Source organism: Vicugna pacos, chromosome 5 (genome assembly GCF_048564905.1).
Source record: "Vicugna pacos chromosome 5, VicPac4, whole genome shotgun sequence".
NCBI classification, from domain to species: domain Eukaryota; kingdom Metazoa; phylum Chordata; class Mammalia; order Artiodactyla; family Camelidae; genus Vicugna; species Vicugna pacos.
In genome coordinates this window covers 33,932,262-33,958,477 of record NC_132991.1, presented here as the reverse complement: position 1 = coordinate 33,958,477, position 26,216 = coordinate 33,932,262, and the positions used below count along the sequence as shown (strand labels likewise).

At 38.5% G+C, this 26,216-nt stretch overlaps 1 protein-coding gene across 8 annotated transcripts in view; it reads left to right on the top strand.

The window, feature by feature from the left end:
- The window catches only part of CCDC148 (coiled-coil domain containing 148), a 306,973-nt gene that overhangs the window by 135,225 nt on the left and 145,532 nt on the right, over nucleotides 1–26,216 (top strand). For all 8 annotated transcript variants that reach the window (XM_072961001.1, XM_072961002.1, XM_072961003.1 and 5 more), the window contains 2 exons: nucleotides 564–704; nucleotides 21,403–21,521. In XM_072961001.1, the coding sequence (XP_072817102.1) occupies nucleotides 564–704; nucleotides 21,403–21,521 (260 nt within the window). The remainder of the gene's footprint in view (nucleotides 1–563; nucleotides 705–21,402; nucleotides 21,522–26,216) is intronic.

Genomic DNA, 26,216 nt, shown 5'->3' with positions numbered 1-26,216 from the left:
TCTACCAGTAATACCTCTCAGTACTCAGAAAGTTCTTTTAAATGTCTTTACTTTTTTTTTTCATCTTCATTCAGGCTCGTTTTATAAAGTCAGGATGAACTATATCAGAGATTCTTAAACCACTGATTTTAGGAACTTAGGATCATTGGGAAAAATTTGAAAACTGTTGACCAGAAACTGGAACTGTTGTTCCAGAAAAACATGCCTGTACAAAAACACAAAAACTTTTACACAGTATTTGTGAGAATTCACAGATCCTTTGAAATCAGTTCACAGTCCCTTTAGGATTTCACTCGAGGAATCCAAGTGAAGAATCTCTGAATAAGGTGATTTTCAAGTTTTTTTTTTTCTTTCAACACTTTTTCCTTTTCAATGCTTTTCTCCTAACACAGATACATCTGTTGCACACATCACAAACATATCACACAGTCATGTGCATGCAGAATTTTAATGTGTATGTGGAAAATCTTTGACAGCTGCTTGATACAGAACCTATTCTCACTGTGATCTATGAAATCACTTGAGTGTGTACATTCACTGTAATGAATTTCTATTTATTTCAGGTTCTTAAATGGCGAGCCCATCAGGAAGAGGTAGCAAGACTGGAAATGGAAATTTCTGTCAGAAGAAGAGAAAAGGAAGAAGAGAAAGAGAAACTGTGGAAGAAGAAGGAATTGTTACAAAGAGAAGAGAAGGAAAAAAAGGTATAAAATCTGCAGTTGCTGTGAATGTGTGAATGGGTGCTTAATTGCCTGAGTGAGCTTTGACTGATCTTGGTGTCTGGCATGGAATTCTCATAGGCAGTGGTTGGAAAGATTCAAAAGGTGCTGGTGGAGTCTTGGTTCCGTTTATTTGAGCTTCAAAAGATTTTTGGACATGGAGGAGAATCCACTTTATTGACCTGCACAAGCACAAGTACTTGTGATTAGGGAGATGCTGTAGATAAGGACAAGACAGGGTTTGTGACTGTTGTTAAGCCTTGTACTAAGTATGAGCATGGCAAAACCAGAGGTACTAGGGTAGCATTTTGATTGACTGCTGTGCAGCAAATGACTATCAAAAGATGTCCTTATAGGGAAAATACATTATATCAGGGTCAGTGCAATTCATGGAATACCAAAATGCCCTTTACAGAATTTACTTCTTGGTTTATTATTTGTTAGATTGTTTGACTTTTTTCATACTGATAAAAATTCCTCTTTCTACTTTTGAATGAACATTTGTTTCTCAGTCTTCAAAATATTAATCGAAACACTTCTTAACAGCTTTAAAATGGCTGCTGGCAACCTGTGGAAGAGGGGGTTTTTAAAATATACATAGGACATTTATTTAGATATTTTGTTTCTTCGCACCACAAAAATGATAGAGTTTACAGTAAAAAATATTTTTCTTTAAGGTTTTTTTGACTTCTATGGAAATAATACACAAAAGGCAATTCATGATCAATTCCATCATATAATGAAAGGAACTTCCATTAACCTTTACAGCTGTATTGACTTGATCTGCATGATATAAAAAAATGTTTTCTTTTTGAGCTGCTTAAACTCCTAAGAATGACTGACTAATTCATAGTCCTCGATGAATACGTTTTTGCTTTTGTGAACACAATTGATACTTTAAGCTATGACCAACCATATAGCTATGAGCCAGTTTTTCTGCATGTTGTTATACTTCAGTTGTCATTGTCTTTGCTTACTTTGTGTGTTTATGTCAGCAAGTTGGTGTAGAGTCAGCATGTGCGAAAAAACAACACATACAGAAGTTATACTATTTTTAAGCTGTAAAGAAGATGTAATTTATGGTTTAACTTCGGTAAGTTGGGTGGTTTCATCAAGTCCCCATCAAGAGAGACACTTAGAAATATCAATCATGTTTCAAATGACGCATGTGAACGATATATCTCTATGGGAAAATTTGCCAATTATTTTCTGTTGTGAAGTGGAAAACATGTATTTAGGGTTTTGTCATCTACCTGGGCCCCTTTCATAGTACTTCCTCTCTTCTAATTAGTATGACCATGAAAAACAAAGCAATGTATTTTTAAGCGCTTGTATGCGTGTGGTATTTAAAGTGCCATCTGAAGAGATTTAGATACAGTTCTGCTTTCTGGGAATTTACGAAGACAGCGAAAATATGCATACGTTTCAAGTATTGAGAACTGAAGTAAGTGCATTTAATTGTTTAATTTGAGTTGGAGAATTGGCATGGTTATACAGGAAAGGATGGAGAGACATTGCTAGTTGTTTTCTCTGCAATCTGTAAGATTTCTGGAAATGGGAGAAAGGCATCTTGAAAGATGAGAGACCTTCATGACTTGCAGATAAGCTGTTGACATTTGGCTTGACCTGATACCAAAACAATAACAACAAAACAAACAGTAATAGAAGGAATAATAAAGCTCTAAGCCAAATTCATGGTCAACCTCCTGCAGTTGTATAGAACCAAGGCATATGTTTTACTTTATTTATTCTCTTTTAAAAAATAATTCTTACATTTAGAAAAAAAATTTTAAGTACAGGGATTGATAATAACCACATCAGTACTCATCACCTAGCATTGAAACTTAACATTTTACATTCTGTTTCAGATTCATTTTATTTTATAGATAAAGTTGAAGTCATCTTTGAAGGACTTTCTCAGTACAATTTCCCTTCTTACCGCCCCAAAGGCAATCTCAAGCATAAATTTTATTACTATCTTTCAGGCCATCTATTGCTTTTTTAACATATTTAAATACATATTTTATTTCTTTTACTTTTTTCATGAATATTATCACACGGTATCATTCTGTAGCATCTAGTTCTTCATTTAGCCTTACTTTTTGAGACATAGCCATGTTCATGCACAGAGACCTAGTTTACTCCTTTTAATGTCTACATAGTGTTCCACTGTGGAACTAGGCTACCATTTATCCCATCTTTAGTGGTTGACATTTAAGTTTCTTAAGTTTTGTTCTTGAAACTGTGCTGCAGCAGCCACCTTGTACTATCGACTGGGGCATGAGTGCACAGCGTTCTCTAGGGTGTGCCTGGGATGGGAACCACTCAGTTGTAGGATTTGCATGTTTCCAACTTTATAGGATTTTTTTGACTTTAAAAGATATTAAAACTATTCTATTTGACTTTTGCCCATCTAATAAATGAGAACAGTCTCTCAGTGTTTTAAATTAGATTCTCCTGGTCACTTGTGAGATTGAAAATCTCATATTTATTGGACAGTTTTATTCATCTCTGAATTGCTTATTCATGCTTCCTGTGTCCATTTGTCTATGCCTTCTTTATTTAATCTCTAGATGTTCTTCATAAGCTCTGGATATTATTTTTTTGTTGTTGATCAGGAAGGAAGTTTATTTCATTTTATTTTTAAAATTTTATTCATTTTGGCGGGGAGAAGGTAATTAGGTATGTAAGTATGCATGTATTTAAAGGACTGCGGATTGAACCCAGGACTTCTTATATGCTAAGCACTCACTCTATCACTGAGCTACACTCTCCCCCACTGGATACTATTTCTTTTTGTCAGTTATGTGAGTTGCAGATGTTTTCTTTCATTGGTCATTTGCCTTTACATTTTGCCTGTAGTGTCTGTAGTTTTGTGGAAATTTTTGTGAATTCTGCTTTTCTTTATGAACTATGACCTGGTAGTAAGAACATCTCCACAGAGAGCTTTTATGTTTGCCTCTGGTCAGGGACCTATGCATGTTACTGGCCTGCAACTAGTTTGTATATTAACTTGGAGACTTGGGACCCATGCTGTGAGCTTGGAGTGGGTGCTGACTCAGCACTCATACCCAGCACCTGGGTTCTGCGCTTGAACTTGTCCTCCTCTGGTCCCAAGCAGAAAATTGACACCATGTCACTCCCTGGGGGGGTGGTCATGATGTATCTAGTTCCCACTTTGGGTATGGACAAGCTCTACATAAAGTCTTACTCTTTGTAGGTAGCTTTGTTCCTGCTTCTCTGTGCACAGGTCCCACAGCTAATGTTAAAGGTCCGGCCACCAGCCCCTCAGGCCTGTCTCAGGTCCACTTCTCCCCAGGAGCCACTTGGCCTTGGCTCCCCCTCACTACTCTGATTTTGAGTCCATCTTTATTTTCAGCACTGGGGCACTGGGGATGTGTGTGTGTGTGTGTAGTTGCTGTTGGGATAGCTTGTCCAAAATTTAAAGTGGGAAAGGAAATTTCTATGTCAACTCAGACATACTGACAAAAGTTCTGACTACCTTTATATATGCTAACCACAAATCTAGATTCTCTGTATTTTCTATGTTGGAGATGAATTTTAGTTCTTCAGTGTTTAATAGAAGCTTAACCCCCAACAGGCAACCTCCCCTGACTTGAGACTGGTTGCTGTGTTAACTGGTGTTCTGTTTCTCTCCATTTGCTGTTTCACTTGCCTGACTCACTTCTCATAAGAGAGCAGCAACAGAGATAGAGAAACTATGCCATGTGTAAACCTTGCCGCCCAAGATTTCTGAACAAGAGATCAGCTTTATCCTAATTCTTCTTCCCAGGAATTTATCTTTTAGGAAACAATATTGGCTTTTTGCTGGAGTGACCTTTTAATTTGTATCCAGTGTCAAAGTTTATTCTGGCATCCTGGCCAGTTCCCTGCAAATATACATTTATTAGCTCACTTTTTCCTTCTGTGCTTTAAAACTCTAGTTGAATATAATATTCAGTTTTCATAGTTTTATCTCAAGACTCAAGGAAAATTTTGATTCATAAGCTGTTAGGTGATAATGGTAATATTTCAAAAGCATCTCTCCTCTTTTGAAAGTGTCATGATAAAATCAAGAAATGGTGCCTTTCCATAAACTCTCCCTAGGAGCTATTGTGAGAAAGACAATTACTGTGCCAGTGAACCTCAAAATGCCTGATAAGTAATATTGGTCCCAGAATCACCCTTTCACTAGATGTGGCTCTTCGGATGGCCCAAATAGGAAACAAATTGCTCTGCATCACGGCATTTTAGCAGGTTTTGTTGCTGCATGATGTCTAGCATTCTGTGGGCTCCAAAGGAAGGGTGGTTTCAGCCTCTCTCCCAAAATGGAGATTTTAAGTGAGGATCTCATAGAAAGGAGACATATCTGTTCCTTGATTTAGCATGTCACAGTTATCTCCCAATTTTCCCCAATTCTGAATCCAGCATTGAAGCCACTTCATATTATACAAATGAGAGGTGGGGGACATTATCAGAAAAGTCAGAATAACTCCATTGGCCGTGTGACCTTCATTCAGCCTTACCTCAGAGATGTTTCTGGGGAGGAATTAATCATTTTGTGATGTCTTAGCCTCAAAGGACATCACACCAGTAAATACCAATAGACTCAGGCTTCAGTAGAACCTTGGCACTAGGGTGCTTCCCCTTGTCCTCAGATGACCTGGCAAATACTCAGAATTATATTCATCCAACAGATAACCACGGAAGAGGGGAACAAGTCTAAAACAAAAGAGGGTAGTCTGTCATAAACAGAATGCAGGCTAGAGGGCTGGAACAGTGCTGCTTCTCAGAAGAAACAAAAAGCTCTCTGCTTTCCCAATTCAGATCAAAACCTTTCTCTTCAGTGTGGCAACTTATGGGTTATCAGGGTAATTTATCGTGATATTATGAAATCTCTTCTCCAGTGTTTCTTAGTCTAGTAATATACTGATCTTAAGAGCCAAGAGTGAAAAAAAAGTAAACACAGAATACTAATTTTAAAAGAATTCCCAGACTTTAAACTCTGCTTCTTCAGGACTGTTGGGACTTAAAGGGGCCAATGAATAACACCTGTGATTGAGAGGCTTCTGTGATGGACCCTGAGATTTCCTGCCCTCCTGGGATACATACCCCATATACTCACCAGGACTATAAATACCTAACTAGGTTATGTGGCATGCACACACCCTTAGAAAGGGAGATTACTTGAATGGGCTTGACATAAGCACGTGAGCCCTGTAAAAGCAGAGAGTTTTCTCTGGCTGGTCACAGGAGGGTAGGCAGACATTAGAAGCATGAAAGGTACGTGACTCATATAATTTTTGGCTTGGAGATTGAAGAGGTCACATGGCAGGGAATGTGGGTAGCCCCTAGGAGATAAGAATGGCTCTGGCTGACAGCCAGAAGGGAAAAAGGACCCTATAACCTTTAGTCCTGTAACTGTAAGGAACTGAATTTTGCCAATAAAAGGAACGAGCTTGGAAGCAAATTTTTTCTGTAGCTTCCAGATGAGAATTCAATTTTGTCAACAAATTGATTTCAGCCTCATAATGTCATGAGCAGAGAGGCCAGCCATGCCTTGCTGGACTTCTGACTTATAAGATGCTGAGCTAATAAGTGAGTATTTTTTTAAGCTGCTAAATTTGTGGTAATTTGTGACACAGCAAGTTTAAAAAAAAACTAATACAAATTTTGGTATCTGGAAGTGAAACACTGCTATAACTAATACGTAAAAATATGGAAGTGTCTTTGGAATTGGGAAGTGGGAGAAGCTGGAAGAATTTTGAGGAGCATCGTAGAAAAAAGACTAGAATGCCTTGAACAGACCATTAATACAAGTATGGAGGTTTAAGGTGTGACTGTTGAGGGCTCAGAAAGAAGCAATAGGCATATTGGTGGAAGCTGGAGAAAGGAGGATCACTGTTATGTGGTGGCAGGAAGCCTCAGGCAGTTCAGTCCTGCAGTTAGATGGGAAACATTCCTAAGCAAAAAACTTTGTATGTCATGAACTAAGAAGACTTCCAAGGTTTTGAAGATGCCACCTGGGCTTGGTTTGGTTTGGTTTGCTACTTACAGCAAAAAGGAGAGCGAGGAATTGAGGAAAGAACTGTTACACAGAAAGGAACCAGGACTTGATGCTTTGGGAAACTCTGAACCTATCATGTGGCAAAAGACTCTAGAGTTAAGAGGTTATTAATGACAGCATGGCATAGAGAAAAGGCTGAGAGTATGAAAAAATCAAAAGGTCAGAGTATCCATTCGTATAATGGACCCTTCCATGAGATAAGGGGTGTTTCTGATAGATATTCTCAAAGTAGAGGGCCTCTGCGAAGTTTAAGGGCAATTTCTGTCAGCCACATCAACAGGAGACCAAGAGAGAGAAGGACTTATTTCAAAAGGACCTGTGCATATTGCTTTTGTCTGATGGAGTGAATCCCATAAAATCCACAAAGATCATTTGGTTCTTGAGAAAATTTTGTCAGAAACACTGCCAGATTAGACTGAAAGGGACAGAGGGGGAATAAATTGAAAGAAGGCTAATACCTCCCCCATCTCTCCCCCGCCAAACAATTCTGTCGACAGGAAGCAGGCTGATAACACTACTCGGCACCTGGTACGCCTACTACCCCGACCGACCGTGGAATCAGAGCACCCAGGTGGGCTCAGGAAGAGCTCTGTTCACTCCCCACCACCTCACACATAGAATGATTGTGTCAGCTCCTAGTAAGGGAGCGGTATTGACAGTAAGATTGTGTATAATCCCAAAGGGCTCACTGAAGTTCCAAATAAGCTGACCAGTTATTCATTTTTTCACTTATTCAATAAGTATGTATCAAGTGCCTTTAATGTGACACATATAATGCTGTGTCCCTTCCTGTGATTTTAAGAGGTCACCTCTCTCAAACAGAAATTGCCCTTTTCTAGTATATTTTTAAAGGGATGTATTTAATCCCTGCTCTGCCCCAAATATATAATTCTTGGTTAAGTTACTAGAAGCTCTTACTGAGAGGGGACATTATAGCTCAGTGGTAGAGTGCCTGTTTAGCATGCACAAGGTCCTGGGTTCAATCTCCAGTACCTCCATTAATAATAAAGAAATAAACCTAATTACACCCCCAAAATAAAAAAAAAATAGATGCTCTTACTAACAATACAGAAACATTTCTTTTAACTTCAAACTTTAGGTAGAATAAAAGTGTTAATGGAGAAAAACTGAAAATATAAAATGGAATGAATATGGAGTTTGTAATTAGTTAAATTAAGCCTGACTATAGACAGTAGTAAGTTAAATATGTATGCACATACACATAGAACATACAAATGTGTATATTTGTGTACATACACATGTACAATTATGGGGTGACTTGCCTGCCCCTCTCAGTGGGTATTGATGGTGGTCTAAGCTTGAGGTGGTGGGTAGTACCTTTGCCCTCATAGGTGCCTAGACCTTCTCTTCTCTTATTTCCTGGTCCTATATCATCCAGCCATCCTTTGCGCATCTATCCTCACACTAGCCTATGCTGGTCTGATTGCTTCCTAGTGTGAATGCTCTTGTGCCAATAAAAATTATTAGTTTGCCATAATTGGTCAAAGTTCAGGCCTTAGAGTATAAACTTTCTGCCCTGACTGACTCCAGTAGGGTTCATCAACTCTATTAATTTTTTCCTTTTGTTTAGGCCTTTAATTGCTCTTGTATGCGTTTGTGCCCCACAGGAACTGCAGGATATGGAACTGTCCTCTGCAGTTTCCTTTAAATGCCTGTGACTGATTGCCTTTCATTTCCAGTGAATGCTCTGCTGTTACAGAGGGAGGGTGATACAGATCTTAGGGATTTAGGTAGTGGGAAAAAGAACCTGTAAAATCAGATCACTGCCTGGAAAGCATCTCCTGGTAGAGACACTTCCTGGTCCAGCTCCTCCATTTCTTCCAGGTCCTTTTCCCTCATGCTGCTCCTTCTCAACCTTGAGGTGCAGTAAATGTGGTGGTGGGGGGAGGGAGGGAGGAAGGCGGAAGGAGGGAGAGAGAAATTGATTGATCTAACTGGATCCCACTTAGACTAAAATGACTTCAGAAATAAATATTGTCAATTTATGTAATGTATCACTGGGGACCAACTGAATTGTGAACACAAAAGAAAGCACTGTAGCAGTGCTCAGTAATGCAGTGACATTCAGATGATCTAAAGTTGGTTGATAGCGCTTTTTTATATTTTTATAGAATGGAGAACATGGAATATAAAAACATGTCTTGAACCTCTGAACACGAGTTTGACCTCTGCTCTAACATCTGCCCACTCACAACTCTCACTACAAACATCTTTGCAAAGGAACCACCTGCCACTAGAGCTGAAGTAGTCCCGTCTGGCTGAGGACCAATCCATTGAACAACTTCCCACCCTCAGTTTTGTGGTTCTTTCATTTACTAATTCCTAGAAATGTGATCTGGCAAAGTTAGACTGGGTGTTTTTCTTTTGATTGGTCTTTTTGTTTGGGAATCTGATGAAACACCCCCAAAAGTTGGAGCTGAAACCTAGTAGCTAAATTAATGATCAGGATATTAAGGTGGTCAAAAGGAGAAGATGCTTAATGTGTATTTTATGTAGAAATGACTCTAAAATAAACTGAAGGTTCAGACTTTTATATTCGGAATACTTAATACCAGTCCTCTAGTTTTGCATGAGTAAAGAAATGAATGTGGTATGGGAGAAAAGAAAAGAAATCAAGGATCATATAATTTAAAAGTATTCATAATGTTCCTTATTTTGTTATTAAAATTTAAAGGTGAACATTAACATGGCTTATTAACTGATTACGACCTTCTAATGTGAGTCTAAACGTAGTCTGCACTCGGTGTGTGAGTCAGTAGTGACAGAGCAGTAGGTTGGTAGTCTAAGAAGCTCACTCTTCTGGTTTCCACTGTCCTTTAAAAGTGAAAATTTCCACTAGAACTTCTTTTTTTTAAAGTGGCAAAACTGATGATGGAATCTTCCTACTCTTTGTCAGGATCCAGTTTTAAGAAAAAGTCAGATGGAGAAAATAAAAACACCCTGGATGATCAAGAGCCAGATGTATTTGTTTTTCTGTAAAAGATTTCCCAGTAGGCAGTTTTAAAAGAAAAGTCTTAAAAATTAACTCCAGGTGTCAATTTTTGGCTGTATTTTCTGGCGAGGTCTTGATTATTCATGGCAATTTGATTTAATTAACAGAACCCATACAATGCTTGCTATGTGCAAGGCACTGCTCTATGTTCATTTAATCTTCTTAATAACCCTAAGGGGTGGGTACTAATATGATCTTCATTTTATAAAGGAAGTAACAGAGACACATAGAGAGAACATAATTTCCCCAAAGTCATATAGCCATTAAGAGGTGCAGTTCAGATTTGAACCTGGGAGGTCTAACTCCATCATCCATGATTTTAAACACTGTGCTGTACTGTCCATCACTGGGCTTGCTGTTTGCTGTTAATTTTGTGATTAATTGATTCTGAGAAACCTCCGTTTCGAACCATTTGCTTTAGGGTCTTTGTCAGGGCTTTGGTCCTGTCCTAGTTTACTCAGCGCTGTTAAACAGATAGGTCACTGATCATTTAAAATCTCTTTAATAGTCTGCTTACTAGGAGTATTTCTTTTCTGTTCTACATGTGCACACACTCTGTCTTCTTCTAAATCTTCTCTTAGGATTTCTCTCCTTGGGTTAATGAACCATTACGGCTAAATGCTTTACAAGAAACGAGACCAATATAGTTTGATTACTGTTGAAGTTTCAAGTACAGACATGTGTTATGAACAGATTAAAAACACACACACACACACAATGGCTTCATTGCTTCCTTGGTGGTGTTCTTTTGCTAAGTTGATTGAAGAAAATATTCATGATTTTGATGTGATTTTTTTTTAACCTATTGACATCTTAAGTCACAAGAAGAGAATTTCCAGTCTCCCAATTCCCCATCTACCAACCTGTCAGAGTCTGTACCCTCTTCCCCACCTTCCCTCCTTTTATGGTGCTCCTATCTAGGCCAGCCCCTTCATTTACACATAGAATTTTATTTCCTCTCTCCTACCCAATCTCACTCCCACCACCGTTTCTCCCTTTTCCTATTAACCTAGACCTTTCCTATTAACCTACAAATATGCCACTATGACTTAATATTTTTAAAAATACTCTCCCTTGATCTCACACCACCCACCTTAAGAAAATCTCGCCATTCTGTAGCCTATATACACTGTCTCCATGTCTTTCCCCCCATTGTCTTGAGCCATTTTGTCCCTCAACTCTAGCAAAACTGTACTTTGTCAAGGTCATCAGTGATCTCCATGTTGCTAATTCCAGGGGTCAGATCTCAGTCCTCACTTTATTTGAACTATTAAGATGGAAGTGATCACTGCCTCCTGTTTGGAAAACTTGTTATTTGGCTTCTAGGAAGATGTTCTCCCTTTGTTCTTTAATCTCACTGGTTTCTCCTCAGTGAGCTTGGACAGATCCTCCTCATCATTCTTCCTTCTAAGTTATGAAGTGCCCTGGGGCCTCAGTGCTCTAAGTATGTGTACTTTCTAGGCCATCTCAACCGATCCAATATACTTTTATGCCATGTATATGCTGACTAAAATTACCAATTAATGTCTCTGGTCAGATTTCTCTCTTGACTCCAAACTCACACATCCCAGTGCCTCAAATCTAATATACCCCAAATGTAATCTTGTTTTCCCCTCCAGATCTCTTTCCTCCATATTCCTTTCCTCCACAAATGGAAATCCGTTCTTCCAGTGCTTGGTCTAAAAAGCCTTGGTATTATCTTTGACACCTATTTTTCCCTCCTCACACCCTATATCCCCACCCTTACCTATTGTCATAAGTAGAAGGCTATACCTTTCAAACTAGAGCTATTATATTAACCTCTTATTCTCCTAATTAATTTCTCTGCCTCCTCCTTTTCCATGCCCACTCTCCCCTTCCAGTCTGTTTTCCACACAGCAGTCAGAGTGATGCTTTTAAAAGTCACATCAGATTATGTCATTCCCTGCATCACAGTCAATATCTCTTGGATCTCATATCCTACCACTTTCCCCCTCACTCACCTTGCTCCAAACAACCCTAGCACATGTCCCCTTAGCCTTTCACACTGGCTGTTCCCTCTGCCTGGAAGGGTCCTCTCCCAGATGGCTGCATAACTCCCTTTCTCACTTCATTCAGGGTCCCACTCAGATGTCATCTTATCAGAGAAGATATCCATCCTCAGTGACCAGACTTCAAATAGCATCCTCTTTTCCTGTCACTCTGTCCATTTACTCTACTTAATTTTTTTCTTAGCATTTATCATTCCTCTGACATCTATTCATTTATTTATTGACTGTCTTCTCTTTCTCTTCTAGAATGTAATCCCCATAAAAAGGGGGCATTTGTCCATTTTCTTCATTATCTCCAGTGCCTGATATAAGGCACTTGATAAATATTAGTTGAATGAATGAATTTAGTGAACAAGCAAAATACAACTGTACTTTGATTTTGAGATATAGAGGGAAATATGCCAAACAAGGAAGCCCTAACAAGGTGGGTGACCTTGGGTAAGATATGTAGGCTCTGGGGGATTTTGCCTCCTCAATTGTAAAATTAGGTGTTTGAATTAAATGATTGCTTAAGTCACCTCAGCTCTAGGAAGTCATGATTGAATGACTCTGAGGTTTGATTACTTTTCACTTTTCACTCTCCCTGACACTTCAGGCTTTGAAATACAACCTCCTCAGGATATATACTCCCTTCTTAATGAATAGTGAAAAGAGAGAAATTAAACAAGATTACAGACAAATTCATTTTAGCAATATCAACATATGACATGATCATTATGTAATATTTCAATGCCCCTACTGAAAATAGACCTTCCTCCTAAAGAAGACATTACAGTTATTTTTAAATCCACCTGGCATTTCAATTAAGAGGGAGATAACGAACGTATTTACCCCAGAATACTTTCTTGGCTCATCATGTTCTAAGGACGTAAGACTGCATCACAGCAGAAAATAGCTATTGCCAATTCGAGTAGGCAGCTCTGCTATGGAAGAAAAAAAACTCTCACGTAAGTGACCAAAGCGAACATTACCTAAAAGATTCATGTTATTTATTTACACTATAGACATCACTTACTTCAGAACAGCTTCTAATAAAGGCACTAATGTTACTGAGCTAGATATCTACCTGTTGGGTCATATCTACTGTCCATCCTGCTCTGTGAACAGGGAGTTGTCCTATATAAGGCTCCTTTGTCCTCTGGCTTCTGATTGGGTTCAGTCAAAGTGGAAGACTAGAGATGAGGATGACAGAGGACAGAGAGATTGGGAGAGCTGTTCCCCAGGTCCCAGCCCTGCAGAATCGTGTTGCCTGGCTGTGTCCTCCACCAAAGGTCCCAGCTCCTGACAGGTGGCCCTCCCCACACAACCTTCTCTGGCTCTGGTCTCAAGGGTGAAGCAGCCCAGCTAAGGCCTGTTCCCTCGTGATTGTCGGCATTCCAACCTTCTTTGTCATTGTCCCCTTGTTACATTCTTCTGGATTTATCCTAATTCTGAGTGTGCCATCTGTTTCCTATTAGGAATCATTAAAATAGAAAATTAGTAAGAGAATAAGAGACAAAAAATGAAGAGGATGGGAATACAGTTATGTCAGCAAACCGGGACTAAAAAGGGGTGCTGTAATTGAACATGGTTAAAGTTAAAAGGAAGCATTTAGCTCTTATTTGCTAATAATAGACAATATCCAGCACATCAGGAGCTGGTGGGGGGAGGGAGGCAAACCACCAAGGGGAAAGGATTTTCAGTAGAAGTTTTACTGAGTCTAAATCAACCCTCATAGGATATTGCATTATTGCAAAATTAAGTCATAGTTCTCCGAAATTCTTCTAAAGAAAGTGAATGTGATGCTTCATGCAAGGTGATAAAAAATGAAAATGTTATACACAAGGATATACAGTATTTTTGTTATCTGACTTGATATGGGAAAAGGATTGAAAAACTTCCAGAATGAATAATAATATTTGTGTCCCTTAGATATTTCTTCTAAATTTTGACTTTTTTGGCCAGACTTTTAAAATAAATACTTTTGTAATTATAAAGTATTTTATGTCCATTGTAGATAGTTTAGAAAGTACAAAACAAGCACACAAAATACGATAAAAATCACCCTAAACCACTAACAAAAGATTAATAACAATGGCCTTATATTCTTTTTTCTATATACACAAGTATTTTAATTTAACTAGACTCATACTACATATATTATTTTTTCCGTCTATCAATATATCTTTTATATTTTCCTATCACATAATTTTTAGTGTTTGCATGGTATCTCATGTGAAATATTGCATTTAACTGATTTCTTATTTGGGGGTGTTACATTACTTTCCATTTTTTTACCTTTTTAAGGTTGTAATGAACATCCCTATACATAAATCTTTGCATAGGTGCCTGCTTATTAATTCTTAAACTTTATTTCTTAACTTCTTAAGGCTTTTGCTAGTTATTTTCTTATTTATTCTTCAGAAAGAGTCTGACAATTTACCTTGTTGCCAGCGGTAGGTGTGCTTGTTTATCAGACTGGAGAGTTGTGGCAAAAATGTTCAAGTTTAGGACACTGATAAGCAGCTGAAATACAAATAGTCTAAATTGTGGACTGAAAGGAGATCCATTAAATTCAATTAACCAGGCAGGATGGTGGGAAAACTTGCTTTCTATTTTAAAAACCAAAGAGCTAGCTTTGGATTTTTTACCCACGTAGAGAGTTTTTCCATCTTTGCCTAAAGAATGACCTGCAAAGTAATTATTTTGGAGCCAAATTTTTATTCAGAAGCTTCAGCAAGTCCTGGATTAAAGTCCACAAATATCTCTATTCCATAATGTATAGAAGACATTACATTGGCTGAAAGATTTTGATGATGGAAGTGACCAAGTGTCCATCTTTACGCAAAAAACCTTTAATCTGGCTTCCGTGGACAGTTTATTTTAGGGAAGTACCATGTCACTGTGCTCTGTTGGGATTACATGTACCTCCATACTCCATGTGACTAAATGAGTGGGTCCACTGATTGCCTGTGGTCTGTCATTATTGTCGATTTGGATGCTTATTCATTGTGTTGGATTTATATGAGTTGATATAAGAAAAGTACTATGTGTAATGTTGCTTTTCCATATTGTTTTCCACTGGATTAGTTTAGCGAATATGTAATTTGTACCTCCCATCTGCAAGGTGAAATATGCTAGACACAAATAAATGCTACAGCATAAGGCATATTACTTGCCTTTCAGTTCAAACAAATGTGTGAAAATTTATCTGGCAAAATATAGATGATTGTCAAATTGATTGCATAGGAAGAAGAGTCATACCTCAGTTGGTGATTTTATGTGCTACAGGCTCATCTAAATGAAACAAGTGGGGAAAATTTAAAGTAAAAAAAAACTTTTTAAATAAAGAGATCTTGTTATATTTTCATATGTAGCAATATTACTTTTTTGTGGGGGTGGATATTCCCGGCCAAAGTAGAAAAGATGTAAGATGCAAGGAATTCACTAAATAAATTAGAATCTAGAAAACAGAATAAAAATTGCTCTATCTAAGTGGTTTATGAGGAATCAAACTGGATATTTTGAACTCCATGGTTCATATAATTTGTTTATCTGGTTAAGAATTATGACTTCTTCCTGAATGAGTCATTAAAGCTTTAGGAAAAATGACTGAGGAGCAAGGAGCAGAAGTCTGTTTGTTCAAAGATTCGACATCACATAGATTGCTCGAAATCAGAGACCAAACTATCTTCCTACTATAATATTTTAGTCCTAACTTTCTGGTTTCTATGTGTAAACAAGAAATTATTATTTCATGTTGGACTGAAGGAGTGAAAAAATATAATTTAATGGTTGTGTAATAGTAGTCCAAGTTTTAAAAAATTAATCTCTGTTGTACTCGAATATCATAAGCATCATGTTTACTAATGGAGCTTTTACTAGGAAACAAATTGTTTGCAAGATTACAAAAGTAAGGTGGGATACAAAAACGATCTTATACCCTCTGAAAAGATAGCATAGCATTACTTTGGCCCATAAATCTTATAGAGAATAGTTTTTTCAGTTTGTTTATACTTTTACTGGCTTAACTTTACAAAAATGAACAAAATGTGGGACTATGAATGAGGACTATTCAGTACATATGAGCGATAACAAGAGGAGATGGGGGACAATGAGGGCCCGTTTTATTTTTCAGAAAAGCAAGCCTTTTCTAGAAACCTCATCTGGAAGTCAAGAGACAGGGTTTAAATTCAACTCTTGGCACGTGTGCTTTCTGTTTCCCTTGTCATTAGAATGCTATAAGGATCCCTCAAAAAAAAAAAGGGTCTAAAAGCAGTGTGTTTAAAATCTGTGTCTCAACAGATGTTCCAAAGGTCTAGTTAAATACCCTTAAACTTAACTTTAGTTTGAGGCTTGCCAAGCCAATATTTCATGACACACACTTCCTGCTCTTATTAATTGATGGAGAGTGAATGGACCTGTCCTTAGGGAAGTGTTTAGTTCAGACTTTACCATTCTGCAAATAAAACTGCTGGCCTGGTTCCCATCCACAACTTTGTTATTCTTGGACCAGAGACCAAAAGATACTTCCACTCACCCAATGATGATCACCTAAGTCCTGTTATGTGTCAGACCTGATACAATATACCAGGAATACAAAGATGAATAGTGCAGATCAATATGGAAAATGCTAAGCTAGGAATACAAAATAGTGCCTTAGAAGGTACACTATGTCTGGAGGAGAGGGAGAAGGAGGAAGGCTGAGAAAGCAATGCTAAAATTGGGTCTTAAATGATGGACAGGAGGGCTTTAGCAGGCAACAAGGCAGGGCAGAGCATGCCAGACAGAAATGCCCAAATGTATCAGTAACAATCCAGTGGCAGACCTTCCCACAGATGAACCAAGGAGTACAAGGCAGAACAAAGAAGAGAGGGTAATAAGCCTGAATTAAGGACCCCTGGTGTACCAAAGATGGAGTTAACAGTTTTCCTAGAGGGTTCAGGGGAATATTCAAGGAGATGCCATTTGTTCTGGTCTTAATGGTAGAGTAAAATCAACAGGTGGAGGAGGAAAATGCAGTTAGGCTAATTGAGAAAACTGCAAAAGGCAGATAAGCATGAAAGTGCACGACCACCTTCTCTCTTTGACTTATGTTTTCACTCTACAGATCTCCTCCAGTCCTGTGGCATCAAAGACCATTTTAAGTGAATAGCTCCTTAATTTAGACCTCCAGCCCTGAATTCTCCATTGAGCCACCCATCTGTACCTCCAGATGTTTACTTGGAATCTCTACTTAAATGTCTTACAGTCATTTCAACTGTTTAATGTTCAACACTGAACTCCTGTCTTTTCCAAACCAGTTATGCTTTGAATTTTCCATCTCAGTTGTTAGTCGCATCATCCCACCAGTCGCTCTAGTGAAAACCTAGGAATCACCCTTGACTTCTTTTTCCTTCAATCTCCATATCTAATCCTTGACTGAGCACGCTGACTTCGCTTGAAAGCACATCTCAGATCTGAATACTTTACTTAATTTCCTGAATCCAGGTGATCATTTTTACCTTATTCTATTTGGTCTCCCTGTTTCTCCTTTGCTCCTATACCATCCACTCTTCACTCAGTAGCCTGAGCTGTATTTTTAAAATGTAAGTCACATCATATCACTCCTTGCTTTAAACTCATCAGTGCCTTTTCCTCGTTCTAGAACTAAATCCTTGCCTAATCATCTAGCCCTCATCTAGCTTGCCAAACACGCCTCCAGGCCTAACTCACACCACCTGCTCCAGCTGCACTGGCCTGGCCCCAACTCTGAACACGTGCAAGGTCTTCCCCACTCAGTGCTATTGCACCTGAAGCTCACAGACCCCGCAGTTGTCTCCCTCATCTCTTCCCATGGTTGTCTCACTCGCATGTTTCAAAGTGTAATTCACATGTCATTTAAAAATATGCCATCTAATAGTTCTACCTCAATTTTTCTTAATCATCACCATACTTATTTCCTTCATAGAATTTCACAGGTAATATTCTGTTCTTTTACTTCCTTGTTTATCATCTCTCTCTCTCTCTCTCTTTCTAGAAACCCCCAGCTCCATGAGGTAGAGACCTTATTTCTCGTTAAGCACCATATCCAAGCACATAGCAGAATATCTGGCTTGAAGCAGATGCTTCATAAATATTTGTTGAACAAATGAATGCCAAAGTCAGTAGTGTCTGAAGACTATAGATAAGGGTAGATAGAATCAAATACACAGAGACATCACATAAAATAAGGATTGGAAAGGAAGACTTGATTTGATCATTTGGAAGTCACTGGTGAGAGTAGTGAATTGGAGTGTGGGCAGAGGTAGGAGTGTCATGGGTGAGGAGTAAAATAGGAAATTGGAGGACAGTAAGTATTCTTGACTGAAAGGGAACACTGATGGGTGTGGTATTACAGTCTTGGGGGTCTAAAGAAAGTTCTTAAAAATTTTTCTTGATGACTGAGATTTGTGTAGATTTTCATGTGAGGAGAAGGAAGCAGCAAAGACCAAGAGGTTTAAAGGACAGGGGAAAGAAGGGTAGAAGATGGAGTAAGATTATGGAGATGGAATTGGGGAATAGGATCTGGAGCCCAGGTGAGGGATAAGTCTTGGACAGGATGAAGGACACCTCTTCCTCTCACGAGCAGGACATCAAGGAAGGTATCTTTTAGGGGCTCCATTTCCTCTGCTAAAATGAAGAGCTAGAGACAAATGTGGAGCTTAACATAGTGAACAGGTTTAGGAATAACACCATGAGCAATGGAGAGGCACCGACCAAGAATTCATAAAAGGAAAGCTGATTGTCAATAAAGATTCAGCTGAAACCATCAGTTTGGTACCAGTTTCTACAGTCATATAATTCTTTCATCAATCACATGTTTATTAGGTGTATTCTATGTTCATATAATTCTTTCATCAATCGCATGTTTATTAGGTGTATTCTATGTTCTAGACACTTTAGTTGCTGTTGGAAGTGCCGAGATAAATAAATCACAGTTTCTACAGTCTAGTGGGAGAGAGGAACTAGTATACTAATTAGCAAAGCCTTGTGGTGAAGACTACACTAGATGAATAAAATTATGTGACCAGAACACAGAGGATGATGGGGAAGGGACCGTAGGTTCTGGTCATAAGCTTGATGGCTATAATTGAAGCTTTCAGAGCTGGAACCGTTCTCTGTGATAGTAGAATCCTGGGAGTGGAGGTGGAGGTGGTTCATTGGAATGGAGGGAGTCATGGGACTGGGAGGTTAGCAGGTTGTGGGGCTTCAGACTGAAGTCACCTAGGAAGGTGGAAGTTGTTCTGGACAGGTCTTGTGTGGCTGTGACTCACATATTTGAATTCTTTTTTTTTTAAATTGAAGTATAGTCAGTTTACAATGTTGTGTCAACTTCTGGTGTACAGCATAGTGTTTCAGTCATAACCATATATTCGTTTTCATATTCTTTTTCATTATAGATTATTACAAGATATTGAATATAGTTCCCTGTGCTATACAGAAACTGTTGTTTATCTGTTTTATATATAGTAGTATCTTCAAATCTCAAACTCCCAGTTTATCCTTTCCCACCCCCTTACCCCCATATCTGAATTCTTGATGACTATTTGAGAGTGACCTGGAAGTCCACACATGCCAGTGATAAGGACAGGCAGAGGGTGATATAGGCTAGATGATGTAAACATCAAAGGAAAAAGGCATTATACATGAGAGGGATCGCATCATGGTCTTAAAGTAGCCATTAACAAGGAGGAAAATGCCCAAACCATTCCCCAGCCTCCTGGCACATGGGGCATCAGAAGAAAAGCATCCTTCACTAAGGAGAATTTCAGTCAGAACAATGGGGGGGGGGAGAGAGAGAGAGAGAGCGCGCTTGATTTTTATGCTACAGCAATGGCCAAGGATATCAGAATCAAAAATGGAAATAATTGGTCCTGAGATGCCAAAAAGCCTCAGGGATGACATACTTCTAGGGCCAGCACAGAACACTGCACCAAATGGTGTCAGTGATCTGATGATACCAGCAACCTGGGGTTGGTCTGTTTGTAAACAAGGGATTGTTGGCAAAAAGACCACTGACTTCCCTCCAAGGTCAAGGTCAGTGCTGGGAGTGAGCAACATTACTGGTCTTTCGGAATCCAGAGAAAAATGCTTTTTCATCCAATATCTGTTCTTTCTCAAACTTTAGTTTTGAAGTAGCTTTATTTTCTCGGATTATGAAAGAAATGTATATTCATTGCAAAAAGCAAAGTAACACAGAGAAGTATAAAGAATAAAATAAAGATCACTTACTAACTAACCTGGAGGGAGATGATGCAATGACTGTTAACATTTCCGTACCTGGCACTAATAGAATGCCCTGGCATTTATCAGTCAGGACTCTGAAATATCAGTCAGTGTTTCCTCTTTTCCCTCTCTTACCATCTCTCTCACTTTCCATCTTTGGTGCTGCTACCTTTCTGGTTCCATCTCTGTTCTCTCTAAATGTAGGTCTCAGCCGTCTCTGGAGTGGAATCACTCCTGTGGACTCATCCAGTTATTTACTTAGCGTTGAATGGATGTCACTACTGTGGCCGTTGGTGTGGCAGGCCCCACGGCAGGGTTGCTGTGGCTGTGGCCCTGGTGCTTGGGATGCCTCTCTTGGTTCCCCCAGTGGGCAGAGACCATATTGCTGGGCAAGTTTGGAAACCACTTAGCTCTTCTTATTCATTATCAAAAGGGAAAATGCCACCTTGGGGTGAGGCTAACCCATCCTCTGCTGCAGCCCCTCTGCTGGTGGTCACTCACCACCATTCACCACTGAGGTATTGTTTTTTATCAGCAAGATCCAGTTCTTGACCCAGACACAACATGGCAGATCAGAGTAGTTGAATGGTCCTCTGTCAATTATACATGAATTTCAGCTGCCTCATGATGAGGTGAACCCTGAATAATGGTTTCAGCCCCCTGAAAATAGCTTATGTGTGCTTCAGATTTTCTCATTCTGTCTCCATTCCGAGAGAAGGGAAGGAAAACATGCCTAGTGAGAATAATGCTTTCACCTTTTCAAGCTTGATAAATTTGTCCTTCATTTTACCACATAAGTCAGAACTACTATTTATCACAACCCTGCTAATTTTTTCTTTTCCTCCTTCCTCCCACCTATCTCCTGCCACTTCCCCAGATGCATAAAGCTTTCAACATCCTGCTGTCCATTAGCATAAATAAACCCATGCTTTTAAAGTAAAAATAGGTTTAATGCTATATTTGTTAAAGACTACATTACCATAAGAGGATAAAAATATTTTTGAGTAACAGGTAGATCATATACTTTAGAGACAATACATGCTTTTATTGTGGTTCCCTGAAAGTCGATTATTTTAGCCATAGATGAAAACCTTAGGTCTCAGCACAAGTTATACGTCCACTTCAGAAACTGTTAAACCATGCAGTTTCTCAGGATATGTACTTTTGTGTTTTACTTTATTTTTTCTCTTGACGATATATTGTAAGCAGATCTAAGAGACAAAAATGATGGGAGTGCCATTCAAATTGAATCTTTGCTATATGAACCAATGGATAATGTCATAACTTGGTTCCTTGCTTTTGCATATCTATTGTTAATTTAAATTTTATGTAACATTTATACAATAGATAAGAAAATACTGGGCTGAGAAAGAAAAGAAATGGCAAGAAATGGAAATGAGAGATCTTTGGCGTCTGGAAGAACTGAAGAAATTAATGGCAGAACAGTCAGTAAAAGACAGAGAAAGGTAAAAGAAAAAATTGAAATTGTGTGGTAATGAAGGTCTTCTGTAATGCGTTAGGTGAATGGAGTTTTCTGTAATGTATTAGGACAAACAATATCTATACTTAATATGTCCTTATAATATTTATATTCACTAATGGATAAACTGATATTTGTAGTGTATTTCAGACTCTCGTATTCATACAGGAATCTCTGGTTTTCCATTTTGTTCCTTAGACAGCTTCCTAGTTAGAACCCTCACAGAGGATTTCATAGTATTTGATTGCCCACTGTGTGCATAAAATAATATTGGCTGCTGCTGTGACTCAGTATTTTGACCTAGAAGGAGGAAACCATTATTCAGATAAGATGGGAGACCCATTTATTATGACTGAGGCTGAGGAAGACAATACCCAATAATACTGTGCGATATGGCATTCATTCTAGTATACTTCAGATCGACTCGATATAGGAAAAACCCTGAGTTCCCTAGCACAATGTGATTTTAATGCTGGAAAGGGCATTTGAGATCAGCTTACCAGGTTTCTCCATTTTATGAATGCATGCACCAAAAATTAAAGTTATTTTTCCCAAGGTTATTGTACCAATCAGGGTCAGTGAGGAGACGGAAACAACATAGCAGTTTGAATAGGGAAAGTTTAAGATGAAGAATATTAATTCTAACCAAAAAGTTATGTCATATAAAGGGATAGAGAGAACTTTAAAGAACAGGGCTGGCTGAAGGAGGATTCTCGTGGAAGACACAAATTTGGAAGTGGGGTCCCATTCTCCATGGTTGGGATTCAGATCTCCCTGTAGAAGGTGTGGTTGTGGCCTGCTCCAAGGTGGGGAAGTTCCTGGATGGGCTCAGCCAGGACTTGTGCGCACTCACTGGACAAGCAGGAAATGCCCTACGTGGGTGCAGGAGGCCAAAGCTACAAGTCAGCCATTGCGATGCTCATGCTTGCAAGACTCAGTGGAAATCTGACCATGGGATTACCTCTGGAATTTGATGGGAAGCTAACCATGTGGTGCCAGTGAACTCCATGGGCACAAGCACCACTGGGTGTCCTCCACACATGCTACTGGTATCCATGAAGCAGGAGTAAGAAGGAATAAACATTGGAACTAGGAAGCAAAGCCCCTTATGTCTTCAGCATCTCTCCAGCACCCTTTTCTGACATGGCTAATCACTGTGCCAGCTGCAAAGCAGAAATAGTTACAGGGTCCGTCTCTATTTTCAAAGAGCAGACAGTGAAGGATGGATTTGGAGCTGAGAGTCAATAAATTGGTAACTGGCATAGTTATCTAGTTTAGCTAGCTCCTGAGTAGATTTTCCACAGGAGATAAATTAAAAATAGATCTTTTATTTCATAACATAAATCACAATAAGTTTTCTTTACAGTTAGCCAATGTAAAAAAATTGCCCAGAATTCTTTGTACTTTCTGCTCAGTTTCGCTGTGAACCTAAAACTTCTCTGAAAAATGAAGTCTACTAAACTAATCAAAATCGCATTTTTGACTTTTACATAACTTAGGGTGACATAACCATTTTATACAGCAAGATTCACTTATAACTAGGAAGCTTCTTTTGTGACCCATGGGAGTTATTTCAAACTCCAGTCACCAAGCCTGCAGAGTGAATCTGGGGTTCCACACAGATGCCAAGCAATTCCCAAGGATTTTCTGGATGAAATTCACATGATTTTCCAGGTATCTCAGGACTTAAAATTGAGTTTAATCTGCTATGAAGAAAAAATATAGCAAAGGTATGGCTCAAGGCTAAAAGGTGAAACAACCAATGAGAAACCAGTTAAACAAGCACAGACCAAGATATAAGAGGATACCAGAAGGCAGGCCAGGCCACAGGTCAGGGACAGAAACCCACGTGCAGCTAAAAACTAAAGGCAAGGCACAGGTCGGGGTCAAAAGGCTAGTTGGACAGTCTGAAACTATGCTGGGGAAACAAAAGAGAGCCTCAGGAATTAAAGGGGGTGGAAAAAAGGAACAGATGTGAAGTCCGAGCATGTAGGAGACATGCTTCTAATAGAATCTCCCCTCATAGTCAGGGAGTTTCTTTGATTACAGAGCCATTTCAGCCTTTTGCTTCTTGTCCCAGTAGTTAGCAAGATTAGCTGACTCAGAACTCCAGATGAAAAGAGGAAAAGGAAAATCAGATTGGCCTGCATTACATAACAGGGAGAAAAGGCATATTATAACACAGTGAAAAGTGTACTAAGGACTAGGAACCAGGAGACCAGGGCTTCAGCATGAAATCTTTCAGTAAGTGTATGTCATTGATTTACCTCTCCAAGGCTCTGTTTTGTCCTTTGTGAAACTGAACTGGATAACTTCTGAGGGCTAAGTGAACTATCAACTTTTAAAGGTCTATGATCTGCATATTTGACCCATGTGAAAGGTTGTAGATTCAGATAATTATGAATCCATCCAATCCTTGCATGCAGTGGGACATCAGTGAGGAAGGCCATTAAAATATCCAGATAATATATCAGAAAATAATTCTCAGAAGATTTTGGATGATATTGTAGGTAAAAGCAAAGTCCTCATTTTGTGATTTAGAGAGACAGAATTCAACATGTAACAAATGCTGGTAGCTTTTGCTTCTGACAAGAACCAGAAGTGATGTTCTTTTGTAACCATCCTGACACAAAAATGTGGTTGATTGGTTAAAAGCTTTTTCTCTACTACTGAAATACAATTCACAAATCTCATGTTTCTTTTAACTGTAGGCGCATTTTTCTCATATCAGAATAAGAAGGCTTGAAGCAATTTCCAACTCTGTTAAATCCACATAGCCTTGGGGGTTTGAAAACTTCTGTTGTTTATTTCCTTTTTCTATTTTTTAATTCTAAGATTAAGTTTCTTCTTGAAAACTATACTCATAAATTAGCACATATATTCAGTTGAGCAATAAGATAATTCCATTTTCCTGGGTCAAAAATGGTTAAGTATTGGCAATTTCATACAGTTCAACCTAATAAAGAGATACAGCAATTCATTTCATGTATTAATTATATTTCCCCTCTCAATCTATTACAAGCTGTATTTTGTCCTCATCATTTTTTTTTAATTGAAGTACAGTCAGTTACAGTGTGTCAACCTCTGGTGTACAGCACGATGTCCTAGTCATGCATATACATAACATATATTTGTTTTCATATTCTTTTTCATTATAGATTACAACAAGATATTGAATATAGTTCCTTGTGCTATATAGAAATTCATTTTTTATCTATTTTATATATGGTAGTTAGTATTTGCAAATCTTGAACTCCCAATTTATTCTCACCCCATTTCCCGCTAGTAACCATAAGTTTCTTTACTATGTCTATGAGTCTGTTTCTGTTTTGTAGGTAAGTTCATTTGTGTCTTCTTTCTTCTTCTTCTTCTTCTTCTTCTTCTTCTTTTTTTTTTTTTAAGATTTCACATATGAGTGATATCATACGGTATTTTTCTTTCTCTTTCTGGCTTACTTCACTTAGAATGACAATCTCCAGATCCATCCATGTTACTGAAATGGCATTATTTTATTCTTTTTTATGGCTGAGTAGTATTTCATTGTATAAATATATCACAACTTCTTTATCCAGTCATCTGTTGATGGATTTTTAGGTTGCTTCCATATCTTGGCTATTGTAGATAGCGTTGCTGTGAACATTTGGGTGCATGTATCTTTTTGAATTTGAGCCCCCTCTGGATATATGCCCAGGAGTGGGATTGCTGGATCATATGGTAAGTCTATTTTTAGTTTTTTGAGGAATCTTTGTACTGTTTTCCATAATTTACTGAGTATCTTTTATGTTAGATACATACAGGGAGGAGTAGAAAGTAAGGACTTGTAATGGTCATAGCTCATTTTTTTTTTTTTTGGTCTTTTTAAATGTCATTACTTTCTATTACCACTGAAAGTTGCAGAGTAAACAAACAGAAATTAGATCACCCTTCCATGCATGGGGGCCTTTTTCTCACCGTGTCGTTAGGACATTTTGCAAATCCTTATTCAAATGTTCAGTGCCTAACTTTTCTGAAGTTCAGTTGTCTTGCAGCTAACACATGCTCTCCTTCTGTATTTGCCAATTATTGTTTCTACAAGGATGGATATAATTGTGGGCTTTCACTTATAGTCATTGCTATTTCTTCTAATTTAACAAATAGCCTGCCTTTTCCATTTACCTCCTTTGTAATAATTTTAATGTATTAAAATGTTTTAAACTATATCCTCTAGGAAGTGACTTTACAGATTTCTAAAAGCAGATGAACTTGGCTAAGCCATTCTTCTGCATATAATTTTATAGCTAGAAAACTGAAGCTGGGCACAGCCAACAAGTGGAAGATATGGACTCTGAGCACTTCCTTTGCTGATGCTAATGGAACACTAGAGCGGGATTTCCATTCTTGGCTGCCATAGAATCACCTGGGAAGCATTCGAAAGTCCTGATGTCCAGAGCAAGCCCCAGACCAATTATATCAGAATCTCTGGCAATGAGATTTCTGCCCCAGCAGTTTTTGAAAATCCGCAGGGATTCAGAAGTGCAGCAGCATTTGAGAACCAGTGTCCTTGTGGTCCTTCCATACTTTCTCAAGTATGGGCCTCGAATCATCTACTGGGTTCTTGAGAAGATTCCACTTTTTGTTGATGTGCTCCTTATTTCCCTTTTCCCAATAGTTCAGGGAAGTCATGTAGGTGAAACTTTATATT